A 13,515-nucleotide genomic window follows, 5' to 3' on the forward strand; every position below is an offset into this window, starting at 1 on the left:
AAGGAGCTCATGGTCCCTTACATTCTTAGCAGTGCCATGAAGAATCACGCTTACGAAAGAGCATTTTTCTTTTAAGCTGCTTTCAAACCCTTAACCTGGAATGGCTTTCACGTTTGAGGTTTTGCTTCCTTTAGAAAGACCTCCCCTTTTTTGATTACATGATTATTTTATGAATGCACTACCATAGGTCACAGAATTATTCAAAGATTTCTGGGAAGTGCTCCTTTGAAAGAAAAATACAGGTTTGTTGCAAGAGTAGAATTTCTGGGTCTAGGTGTCGTTCAGGTACGGAATAAAAACATGTAAAAGCCCAGTTTCAGTCTAAGGAAATGTGATGGCAGCAAGCAATAGGGAAATGGCAGAGCATCACAAGAAATGTCATATGTTTGGATGTTTGATTTTGGAATTTGAGTGCAAGTTATGGTCTTTCTGCAGATCTCTCTCTTATCATCTTATAAAATGGATAGGTCTGAATAACGAGTCAGTCCTGAAGGCATGAATAAATGATGCGGAAATACAGGCTAGCTGTTAAATAATAAAGAAAATTATTTCCGTGAGGCATTTGGAAGAGTAGGGAGGAAGCATTAGGGAGATGTTTTTGCAGAAAAATGTCTTCTGCCGTAAGAACTGACCTAGTTCTGAGTGTCTGCAGAATATGCCTGCCTAAGAGCTTTGCCTTTGTCATGCTGCACATAACTTAATAATATTCGCGATATTTGGCTTGTGTTATAGGCAGCGTACCAGCTTGCAAACCTCAGCCAGAGGATGGCACCACTGTTCAGCTTTCCTCACCGCCTTGTAATTCTAACAGCACTGTTTTTTTGTCTCTGTCACACATGATGGGATTTTTCTCATATCTTAATCTTTCTCTTATTTTAATTTACAGGATTTAATGGAGCAGCTTGAAAAGCAAGACAAAACTGTTCGCAAGTTAAAGAAACAGTTGAAAGTATTTGCTAAGAAGATCGGTGAACTTGAAGGTACTTTTATATTTTGAGAGAAGGATTTTGGTTTACTTTTTGTGATCCCGTTGTCATCACATCCACCTGTCTTATCGGTTGGGAGGGCATGCGGTCTTCAGCAGCATTAGCCTCTGTTAATTGATTCCAGAAACAGGAGGTACACTCAGAGCTCTGTGTGTTCCTTTATAAACCTTTAGAAGATTTGTCTTATTTTGAAGCAACGAGTAAAGGAGATGGATGTTTCTCTGAAGGTAGAAACCATTTGAAAATAAAGGAATGTTACCTGGGCTGTTTGTGTACTCAAAGACAGTATCTGTTTTTGTCAAGACAAAAGCAATGCTAAATATGAACCAGGCAGAAATAATTTACCCAGTTTTCCTTTGTGAATTTCTGTATCACTGGAGCCAAGAATGCTGAGACTGTTTTTCTCCGCTTGAGGTTTCCTTTCAGAGCTTCTGGCCAAACTTGAATATGAGAACGCTGAGATATGGACTAAGCTAATTTTATTTTTATGAGCGTCAGAGTGAGTTCCCTTAGGATGTTAGGACTGGTGAGACTGAGAGCTTATTATGTCTCTGCATAAGTAAAGTAATTTTAATTGCTAAAAGCAATTAATAATGTTATAAAGTTGAAGTATGAATTTGTTTTTAAATAATCCTGGTCCTAATCTTTCAGAAGCTTTTTATGATCATCAGCTTTTTCCAGAAACAAGCTTACTGCCTAATGAGTTGTTTTATTGAGTACTAAGATTGAAATGAGTGACTGTGTTTCAGTGTTTGAAAAGAACAGTGATACCAAGTTAAACCTGGATTAACAGCAGTATGTTATCCTTTAGTTAGTGGCAGCTCTCCCTGAGCTCCAGTTTGGATTTCTGCATTTTCTATCCCATTTGACAGGTGCACACATTTAGCACGCTTACAGGATGTACAATAGCTTGTAATTGCATGCAGCTAGGAGGGTTGTGGGAAGAGGATGTAGCTTTCATGAGATGAAGCCGAGTTCTGCTTTCCAAAAACAAGCATGCAACCTAATCAGGTGGAGTGTAGGTGTCGAATGTGATACCGTGAGGCACTGTATGCAACAGGGTGGATATTGCATACAACCTTTTGAAAGGTTACTCAACCTAAGTTCGTTTTTAAAAAGTCTTTCAATATTGTTCGGTTACTACTGTGGACAAGATCACAGTAGCATTCATACACAATATGGAGTGGGAAAATGTTTCTGCACACATGGTTTTGTCTGTGTTTATTACCTAATTAACTTAGAAAGGTGTAGTAGGTCTAGCTGGGATGGAGTTAACTTTAGCAGCCTGTATGATGCTGTGTTTTGGATTTGTGGCTAAAACAGTGTTGGTAACGCACCGGTGTTTCAGCTGTTGCTGAACAGAGCTTGCACAGGCTCAAAGTTTTCTCTTTTTTTCCCACTCCACCCTCTCAGTAAGCTGGGGGGTGGGAGGGCACATGGGCACACAGCCGGGACAGCTGACCCAAACTGGCCAAAGTGATGCTCCATATTCCATACCACCTAACGTCAGGACCCAGAAGAGGGTTTTTTTGCATACAAGGCAGCTGTTGTTTGGAGGCTGGCTGGGCATCCATCCCCCTGTGGGGGATCGGGAGTGATTGCCTTTGCTTTGCTTCCCCCCGCCCTCCCCTCTTCCTTTGCCTATTAAACCATCTTTATCTCAAACCACGAGTTTTCTCACTTTTGCTCTTAATATTCTCTTCCCTGTCCGGCTGGAGCCAGTGTGGGTGCTTGGCTGCTGGTCGAGGTAAACCTACCAGAATAGGCAACAACCATCAAGCTTGAAAAATACTGGCATTTCGCAGAACAATTAACAGTGACCCTTGCAGTATTAATCTTGGATTAAGTGATTAACCGCTATCGCTTTGCCTTTGTGCTTTTATATGATAAAATCCAGGAAATCAGCAGTAAGTCTGTATTAATGGATGCTATTCACACACTTCCAGTTATCTTCAAAGGAAGAATGCCACCCCAAGATCCATTTATCAACAATCCATCTTTTTGTTTAATGGGAGTTTTGTTGATAAGTGAACCAAAGAAAACATTTCTTAGTTCTATATGCTGGAGTTCTTCCTTAGAAATGTCATAGTTTCCTCTGGTATGCGTTGGTTTCACTGGAAAATATTATGTAATTTATTTTCATTTCCCCTTTGAAGTGGGCCAGATGGAGAACATATCACCTGGACAAATCATTGACGAACCTATTCGTCCAGTTAACATTCCACGGAAAGAAAAGGACTTCCAAGGGATGTTAGAATATAAGAGGGAGGATGAACAAAAACTTGTCAAGAATCTTATTTTAGGTAAGCATTGTTCTTATTGGTGGCCTCCTCTGCTCACACACACTCTGAAAAATTAATAATAACAACACAGAATTTGCATTATGAAATGGATAGCTTATTTTGGTTTTGACAGTGTTCAGTTTATCTAAAATTCCTAAATGTCTATTGTAATCTAATCATCCTTCCTGATGAGATTACCTCATGTAATGTCTACAAATGACTTTACACTTAATAAAACAATGCGTGTTTGTTTGTTTTTCCCAAGAGCTGAAACCACGTGGGGTAGCTGTCAACCTGATTCCAGGACTACCAGCATATATTTTGTTCATGTGCGTACGCCATGCGGATTACCTTAATGATGACCAAAAAGTGCGATCATTGTTGACTTCCACTATCAATGGCATCAAAAAAGTGTTGAAGGTTGGTTAGTCTGCTTGGTTTAGAAAAACATTAATTTAAAATTTGCTTTTGATTTTATGTCAGGAGTGAGGAAGAGGCTTTCAATGAATTGGCTCTGGATTTCTGATCAGTAAACTCATCCCGCTGAAGTCACAAAAAGTTGTCTGAACAAGCAACAAATTACAGTGATAGCATTTTATCCATGTAATACCATAGATGCTTTGAATTAGTGGAAGAAGAACTATATTCTTTTTATTTTGAATAGTCTTCCTCCTATAAAGTTTTGGATGTAGTCAAAGTTTGCATAGTGAGTCTTAATTAAGCGTTCTAGGAGAAGATTAACAAAAATTTTTCATTTGCAGTTTTGTTTCAGAGATTTCCTCATTTGCTTCATCTACCGATTACATTGATGATAATATGTAACTGCCTAAAGTCTTTGCAATGAGTTGGCTAGGAGAGTTTAGGCCAGGGGTATCCTGAAGGCATTACTGAGACATAAATATGCTTTGTGCTTCATACCTTTTTTTAGTTTTTAAGTAAGACAGATGTGCTCAAAAAGCAAGCATTTAATCAAGCTACCTGTTTTGAAAAAAAAAAAATTTAGTAAACAATCCTGCAGGAGCTTAGATATTCATAGAAATTTTTGTACAATTTTAAGTGAATGGAGTGCATGCTACAGAGCTCTAGAAATTCCAGTTACTCAGCATATACTAGATTCTGTGTTCTTTGGTGAGGAGGGTTTGTTGTTTTGTTTTGTTTTCCATATCAGGCTGCCAAAACGGTTAGGATGTAAGTGACACTCATCAAAACTGAATTGTTCTCTGCTCCTCCTGCTGGCTCTGCATCATTCCCATCCTCCCTGTTGGGCTCTTCACAAGAGTCATTGTGCCACAGAATGGGTGTTTCGGGAATACAGTTACAATGCCCTGTGATTTCTGCACAGAGCAGTTAGGATGGGTCTGTAAAACACAGAAAGATCATATCTGTGGAGGAAATCATATTCTGAACATTCTTGAAAAATGTTACAGAAAACAGGGAGGGTGTTTAATGGTATTTTGTCAAAAACGTTTCTTTTCTAATACATTACTGAAATACACACAGTTTTGCAAAACATCAGAATCTGAGTAGCTACAAGAAAGTAGCTACAATTAAGAGTTTAATTGTTTATCTAACATTTTATTATTTTATTCCTCCTACCAGTCTTTGTTGAAATGTGTTTGTTTTTATCTTCAGAAAAGAGGTGATGACTTCGAGACAGTGTCCTTCTGGCTATCTAACACCTGCCGATTTTTGCACTGTTTGAAGCAATATAGTGGAGAAGAGGTAAGCAGTGCTCCTACTCTGGTTTCTTTTGCTCTACAATACTATTGTGAGCACTACTCTTTAACAAATTCCTGTAATATCTCAAAATCTAGTCAAAGTCTCTTAAAATGACTACACTTTCTGGAATGATGGTGATGACATCAGTGGAAAGCATAGGGAGATAAGATTTGAACCAGCTTCCCTTCATTGCAGGCTGGGGGGCCTAGAGGCTAGAAGACATTGTGCTCCTGAAAGTGCCAACTCAGATTAAGTAGAAGAATCTGGCTGCTGCCATTAGGATGTTTAGTAATGATTCACTGAACTTCCTATGAGAAAGGCTGTATTAAGCCCTTTAACCATAGTATGGCAGACCAATTTAAGTTTGGAGTCTGTGGTATGCCTAATTTCTCTTCAAACTTAACTGGGCTTTTGGCTGTATATGGCCAGGTGAGAATGCCCATGCTCGAGTGGGAGGGAAGGGTCTTACGTACCAGAGAGTTGGCAGAGTTTTGTTCCTGTGTCAGATACTTGAAGTTTCAAGTCAATGAAGCAAATGTTGCACAAATCACAATTGAAAAGCAAATCCTAGCATTAGCCTCAATCAGAAGAACTTCCAAATTACAGTTTTGAGGGGCTGTGACTATTATTTTGAAAGTATTATTTGTCAGTTGCATGAAAAACTATGAACACTGGGTTTATGTAATATTTTTTTATTCCATTGAAGCATTCATTTCTGTTATTTTATTAATTCAGGGGTTTATGAAGCATAATACACCTCGTCAAAATGAACACTGTCTCACTAATTTTGATTTAGCTGAATACAGACAAGTACTGAGTGACTTGGCTATTCAGATATACCAACAACTTGTCCGAGTGTTGGAAAACATTCTGCAACCAATGATTGGTAAGGCAAAGTTGAATTCCTTAAAGTTCAACCATAGTACCAAAAGGAAAATTGTGGTGGTGGTGGTAATATACTATATCTTGTAGTTCTTGTGGTATTCTGTTTATAGATGACAAAGACTACACTGGACAGGTTGGATTAGAGGAAAAACTAAACTGTGGGTGGTTCTTCTGGCAGTGACAGAATAAATTGATTTACCTTATTCATGCTTATCATAAATCATGCATTTACAGGAAGAAACTGTTAGGACAGTCTGATATTTGTTGTCCTGTCTGTTGGGAAATATCCCATAGAAAAGTTTTACTTTAATTATGTGAGAACTCATAATTAAAATGAATACAGAGAAAAATGGTTGGTTGTTATTATGGGCAGCAATTAGCAATGAAATAGCTAGTAGTGATGAAGCTCACACTCAGAGATACTATTTTCATTAAAAGTACTTTTCATTTTTCTTGTCAGACAGTACTCTCACACAAATTTTCATTGTACTTTCCGATCACAACATTTAGAAGAATGGAACAGCTCTTGGTTTGCTGACTCTGCTGCTCATATGACCATCGGAGGAAAAAAGTATTTTGCTGAGCTAGAGTTAGACCATCCTTTCAAACACACATGCTGGAATCTTTGTAAAAACCCTGTAAGTTTAGATTTTGCAGAACATAGTGGGACACAGAATTGCTGGAAATCACAGTAAAGTGTGGCTAGCAGAAAGCCCAGCCTCCTCTTTCTGTTTAAATACTGTTTTGCTGTCTTCCACAATATGTTTGCATTTCAGCAGTTTTCAGTCATTATAATAATGTTGTCAATCAAATGCAGTTTCAGGAATGCTGGAGCATGAAACTATCCAAGGTGTCTCAGGGGTGAAACCAACAGGGCTGCGGAAGAGAACATCCAGCATTGCTGATGAAGGAACTTACACTTTGGACTCCATTATTCGGCAGCTGAACTCTTTCCATTCGGTGATGTGTCAGCATGGAATGGATCCAGAGCTGATCAAACAGGTTGTCAAGCAGATGTTCTACATCATTGGGGCCGTAACACTTAATAATCTTCTCCTGCGCAAGGACATGTGCTCCTGGAGCAAAGGAATGCAGATAAGGTGGGAGAGCTCATTTTATACTTTTCTTGAATGTGCTGCTGGAAATCTTAGTGAACTCTTGACACTGTTGAACATCGTTTTGATGGAATAGCAGATGCATTTGGAGTATTTTTCTGCACACAAACAGTTGCATATGCTGTTAAACTGATTTTGTGAGGTTCAGTTAAAAAGAGCTTGGTTAACTTAGGCCAAATCCTACCTGGCTTTCAAGGAAATGTGGTAGAAGCAAAACAAAAGTATTTCATCATCAAGTAGGAATCAGAACTGTAGATGAAATGTTGGTAGTTGCTTTCTCAGCTTTTAGAGAAGAACAGCAAACATGCCTGCTGCATGCTCTGTATGCTTGTGGCACAGTGGATACCTGCTGTGTTCATCCACACATCTGTTGCAGCTGTTTGCTGCATCCTGCGGTAAAGCCATCTTATTCTATTCCTGCATTTGGCATCAGTTGTCCAATGCATTCTACTGGCATATCCCAGGAAATTTAGCCAAGGCATTCCAGTCCCTCAAGTAACCTTGAAAAGCTTCACTGTACATTTGCATGGACAAAATCTCATTTGCCTTTCTTCTTATACTCGTCACATTCCTACAATTAATAGGAACAGAAACAAATGGGAAAAACTAGTTAGTGGAAGTCTTTGGCCATAGTTTCTAACTGTTTTGAAACTCAGAATTTCCTGCCTTAATCAGAAGGAAACAGTATGAAGACAAAATTACAAGAAATGACAAGTGTGAAGGAAAAGCATGTACGGACAAAGAAGAAACACTGGGAAAGAGAAATTGCACATGTTTTTGATTTAGCCATAATCAAGCATTAATGTCTTGATACTCTTACCTCTTTGTACAGATACAATGTAAGCCAACTGGAAGAATGGCTACGTGATAAAAATTTGATGAATAGTGGGGCTAAAGAAACACTGGAACCCCTCATCCAGGCTGCACAGTTGTTGCAAGTAAAAAAGAAAACGGATGAAGATGCAGAAGCCATTTGTTCAATGTGCAATGCACTGACTACTGCCCAGGTAAGCAAACTCTCATTGTCTGTTCTGCTGTCACTTTTGAGCAGTTCTCTGCTCTGTTGGTGTTTGCTATGCCTGCCTGCACTGCTGTCGCACATGGATCGAAGATTTCTTACTTTGTTTTGCATTAGTATCACTAAAACAGATTAAGTTGGAGGGGTAAAAAAAGGACCAGATCTTTTTGAGGTCTGATGTTCAAGATAAGTTTTGAACAAATGAGAGGAAGCTCAATAGATTGTGCAGTGTGTAGTACTATACGTACTCTCTCAGTTCGTGAAAATCCTTAGAGAAAATTCTTCACTCAGAGACGTCTCTGTACTCCAGACAGCTATGCCTAGGATACTAGGAAATTATCTTTCTGCCATCAGAGTTAGTATCTAGTTAAGTTAATGGACAATTCACACAGAGCTTTGTCTCAGGGTCTGCAGACAAAAGTGTTAAGTTACTGTACCCATTAGCCTCAGAAGGCTGAACCAAGTGTATCTCAGGAAACAGCTGAAGGCTTCTGTTTATGAAAGCTTAGATTCTGTACCAATAAGTTGCACTGTTTTTTTAACCATGCTACATTTGCATAGAGCTTGTGCAGGAATAACTGGATCCAAGCATTTTTGATGATTACTGAACATCCCCATCAGGAAAAGGAAGAAATTTCTCCATTTCTTTCACAACGGTGTCAGCACTAGCGGTTGCACTGATATAGCCGTTTTGATTTAGTAATTCACATTGCTGGAAATTCTGTTAGTTTTGTACTGAAATAAGAAGTTAGAATTCCACATGCTTAAAGGGTTTTAACTTTGTAAAAAGTGCTGTGTTCTTGAATGGAAGCTACAGAAGGTCATTAATTATAGGGTCAAAATTAGTGTGAGAAATACAGCGTATTTCCAGGGGTGCAGGAACACAATTAGTTACTTGTCATGTGATTTTTCCATAGTTTGGTATTTTCCACACACATGCAGAAATTTAGAGTTTCTACCTCCAAAGAACACATGTTCTGAAGGAGGCAGTCATATAACATAGCATTAAGCAGGTGATGGAATTCTGTATGAATCAATAAAGCAAAAAATAACAAATACTTGTAAAGAATTTTCTTTTTAAAATAGCTAATTTAAAAAGTTTATTATTAGTAACCTTGGATGCATCTGTTGATTCATCAGTAAAATGAACCTAAGAATGGTTGTTCTTCTTCACAGATTGTAAAAGTTCTGAATTTGTATACTCCAGTTAATGAATTTGAAGAGAGAGTCTTGGTATCATTTATACGTACAATACAGGTATGGCAATATCTTTTCATCAAAAATCATTTGGCTATTTCTGAGAAACCCTCTGATGAGCCAGAGTAGCTTGTGTCCTGAAACACATTCAGGAATCTGAAGTAAACTAGGCTTTTTAGCTATTGTTTTTTAGCTATGTTGAAAAGGTGATGTCAGCCTTAAAATTTTAAGCAATCTCAATTTAGTGCCTCCAGACTTGCATGAAAATGTTAGTTTCCCTGTCACTATGTATGAGACTTTTGGAAGGTGAGAGGTTGTTGTGCTTATACATCTTTGTGTATGTAATCACCCTTGAATGACAACTTTTCAAGTGGTAACGTTTATATATGCAAATTTACTTTTGTCAGACCTGTGTCTGCACGAGACGTTCCAATTGCTTTGAAAACTGAGGCCTATGTTCATTCCAAAGTTCTTCATTTAGCCCTTCTAGGTTTATATATATAGATGCAAATGAAACGTTCTGAAAACTCCAAAGAAAAGCAGCCAGTGGAGCAAAATAAAAGAAACAAAGATGATCTTTCTGGTCTGTTAGAAATCGAGTTACATTACTAGTAGGATAAGGGAGATTGGGAAGGTAGAACTGAGATGAAACTATAATTCCACTTACTGAAAAGATGCGGTTACCAGATAGTGGGCAAATTCTTCCTTTTGCAGGGAATATAAGGTATATAAGTATCTTCAGATTGTACTGTAAAGGGAAGATACGCAGAACCGAAAATGACGAAAAGAACTACAGCTTAATGGCACATTTGTTGCAAATGTGTCAGGTCAAGTTAGCATAGAGTGTGTGTCTGTACACACACGTGTGTCTGTAAGCACAGATTAAATACTACCTCTTTGCAAGGTATTTATTATCAATGAAGTTGCTAAATGCTAATGTAATCACTTTCTTATCTTTGCAGATGCGTCTGCGAGACAGGAAGGACTCTCCTCAGTTGCTCATGGATGCTAAACACATCTTTCCTGTTACTTTTCCATTTAATCCATCCTCTCTGGCATTAGAAACCATTCAGATCCCAGCCAGCTTGGGCCTTGGCTTCATATCACGTGTCTGATCCCAAGGATGTATTGTCAGTGTTAGATGGAGACCCAGTTGCCTGATATCTTTTCCCGTTAAAACATAGTGAGCCCCTGAAAACACATTTTCTGAACAAACAGTCTATATATGCCCAGATCTGTAGTAAAAGTAGCTGGAAAACTACATACCAGCACCACAGATTGAAGGCTAATAGAAAGTTGTGCATTTGTGTTCAGTCATTGCATTTATGAGGACATCACTGATTCATAGATTTCCAGAAAATGGGTATCGGGCTTGTATAAAAATTGTGTCTTCAGCTGTCTAGAGACATTTTTAGACCTTTAGTAACATTATTTAAATAGTGTAAATTAAGCTCCATATGTAATCTTCTCATAGGCAGGGACCAACAGGGACAGTCACAGTCCTGAACATGGAAGACTTGAAAGTAAGGCATTTTGTAGTAGAATACACAGTCACTTGGGAGCCTGTTACATTTAATTTATAAAAACTGGAATGGAGAAACACAAACTGGCAATATAAAAAATGATTTCTTAAACCACTTCCTTATTTATGTCAGTTTAACATAAATTCTAGTTGTAAGTCTTACAGCTCACTATATGCCATAACTTAGGTGTTCGTTTGTTAATACTGTGGTTTACCAAGCATACTAAATCGCTGCTGCATATTGTGTTCTTTTAAGTGTATGACAGTATGATACTAGGCACTAAAAATAAGATATTTCATTTTTTATTGTCAACCTTATTTACAGTCTGATGCAGTCTGTTATTTTAACTGGATTTTTGCAAATGGTATCAAATAACACCTGTAGAGGAAAATGGTAACTAAGCACAAGTAGCACACTGGAAATGACATGTTTAGTTATTTTTTAAAGTAGTTAGCTAAAAATACAGAACCTTGAAGCAAATGATCAGAAGTCAATAATGATTTTAGTATTTATTTAGATTTTGTCGTCTGTCTAATGTTCTTCTTTGTTTGTACACCCCAGAGATGACAGTGTGTATTTTGAGTATAATCTTGGTTTTTTGCCACTTAAAGAAAAAGAAAAGAAAGTATTCTTTCATACTGGAATTTGAGAGGAAAAACTTTAATAGCAAATTTCTGCAGTAGCCCAAGGCTCTCATTCTTTGAAAGGTTGAATAACGAGAATGTTAAGTAGGTTTTGACTATGATGCTGTCATTTGACTATGATTCATGCTGATTTAATGATTGAAGGTCCAGAGTGCATAATGAGAAACAGAGTTATTTTGGATATTGCAGATCTTACTGGAAAGATTTTTCTGTCTCACATGTCTTGGATCTGCTATATAGAATTCACATTTCACAATGTGCAACATAAGTGCAGAAGCCTTGCTGAAGGTTCCAATCCTGAACTTTAAAACAGGTTGTTTGTAGTGTATGGCTCAAATATACATGTAAAAAAAAGCCACACATATGGCTCAATTGCATTGTGCAATATTTTTTATGTATTATAATAATTAGCAACTTAGCAGTAACATTAATTTCTTTTGAAATATTGAGAAATAATCTAGAGGTACACTATTAGACTATTTGGTACTGATCTGTTTGCCTGCAAACTCACAAAAAAAATTTTGCTGTTAAGCAGACTGAAACATTTCAGTTGTATTTTACTTGAGAGGTAGACATGCTGTTTGTATGGTTGCTAAAATCGGTAGTAAAGACAACTTAAACTTTGTCAGTATCATTTTAAGATGCTCATGTCATCTTATTTTCAAATATGTATGCCCCATATTATGTTTGATGGATCATGCCAGTACTTCCAAGAACCTAATACTGCATTGCATAAATGTTTTGAATGATCTTTGCTAAATGATTTAGGTTGTTTTCCTGTGCATGGTATAGCAAACACTGTTTTTTCAAATGTTACTTGATTTCTGAAACTATGGCTACTGTTAAGTGGCTCCAAATAAGGTATAATGTAGTTTTCAGACTGTTATGGGTACTGTACTTGTGAGAATGTAATGGGAAAGCCTTCACATCCAGTAATAAGGTTAGGAAAGAAAATAGGTGAGAACATGCTGACCTACAAAATTTTTCTCCTATTGAAAACCAAACAATTGGCATGACAGTATGCTCATACTGTAGATCAGGAAATGTATCCACTACTTAAGCATTAGTGTATTAAAATGTATACCTAAATGTATTTTTGTTTATTTTTTAAGTTTGTTTACCTGTAAAAAGCCTTATTGTATCTTGTTTCCTTAAAAAAAGTAGTGTTAGTAATTTATAGGTATTATCCTTAAACTCAGTGGTTTGACTGGTATTAGTTTTATATCACATTAAAAGTATATGCTGCTTGACATGTTTTAAAGGAAAATATTTTTAAGTTGGAATAGATGTGTAATTGGTAATTCATCTAACATTTTACATGGCAGTATTTTACATGCACTTTTCAGAAGTAAAATTTTAGTGTCAGTGTATAATATATCTTTCACCTTAGGACTCATATCTCCTTAACCATGGAAGATAATGCAGAATTATTTTAACAACTTTTTTTTTTTCCTTTGAATCATTGTTATGCTCTTTTAATGTGGACATATCTTTTATATTTTAATTTATTATCTATTGCTATGATAGATTTTATTGGATGCTGGAAAAATACTTGTCAATGACCCCTTAGAATTATATACAGTTACTCTAGAGATTTTGCACAATAATTACCTCATTCAGTTTGGTGTATTTTTATTCCAGTGATCATTTTATTCTGATGTTTAGGACACAGTCTTCTATCCAAATTTTGAAAAATTGCTTCTCAGACTTCAATCTGGGATGGAACGTGAAAGTGCTTAAGTCTCTTAAATGCGATTAATCTATTCTATCTATCACAGGAAAAAAATAGGATCAACTTCAGTGTTGAAAAGTGGATTGATATCCAATAACATTTGTTCCCAACTTGGAAACACCAGCATTTGCAATTTGAAGGTCTGTGTAATTCGTGATTTAAACTGAACACATTTCAAATACCATACAAAAACTATGAGGAAACACTTGGTTTTTTAAGATGCTGATACTTCATGTGATAAATAAAAGCCTTTAAACATAGGTTTTCACTCGATGCCACTACAGTACATAGATGAAAACCAAAACATTGTCAGAATGACCTGAGCTCTGATCTGTTGTAGTGTCTGATGTTGTACTTAGTAAATGTATGCATCATAAAAACTGTAGCCTAATAGCTATCACTGGAAAATGTCCA

The 13,515-nt window shown here is 37.0% G+C and overlaps 1 protein-coding gene across 1 annotated transcript in view; it reads left to right on the forward strand.

Annotated features, from left to right (window-relative positions):
- The window catches only part of MYO5A (myosin VA), a 93,033-nt gene extending 82,625 nt beyond the window's left edge, over nt 1–10,408 (forward strand). Inside the window, exons 35-43 of the mRNA XM_059824173.1 lie at nt 887–980; nt 3,143–3,289; nt 3,534–3,688; nt 4,901–4,990; nt 5,723–5,873; nt 6,690–6,972; nt 7,820–7,994; nt 9,182–9,262; nt 10,165–10,408. Coding sequence (XP_059680156.1) covers nt 887–980; nt 3,143–3,289; nt 3,534–3,688; nt 4,901–4,990; nt 5,723–5,873; nt 6,690–6,972; nt 7,820–7,994; nt 9,182–9,262; nt 10,165–10,317 — 1,329 coding nt within the window. The 3' untranslated portion in view covers nt 10,318–10,408. The remainder of the gene's footprint in view (nt 1–886; nt 981–3,142; nt 3,290–3,533; nt 3,689–4,900; nt 4,991–5,722; nt 5,874–6,689; nt 6,973–7,819; nt 7,995–9,181; nt 9,263–10,164) is intronic.
- The last annotated feature ends 3,107 nt before the right edge of the window (nt 10,409–13,515 follow it).

The sequence above is a fragment of the Gavia stellata genome, chromosome 13, assembly GCF_030936135.1.
Source record: "Gavia stellata isolate bGavSte3 chromosome 13, bGavSte3.hap2, whole genome shotgun sequence".
Taxonomy (NCBI): Eukaryota; Metazoa; Chordata; class Aves; order Gaviiformes; family Gaviidae; genus Gavia; species Gavia stellata.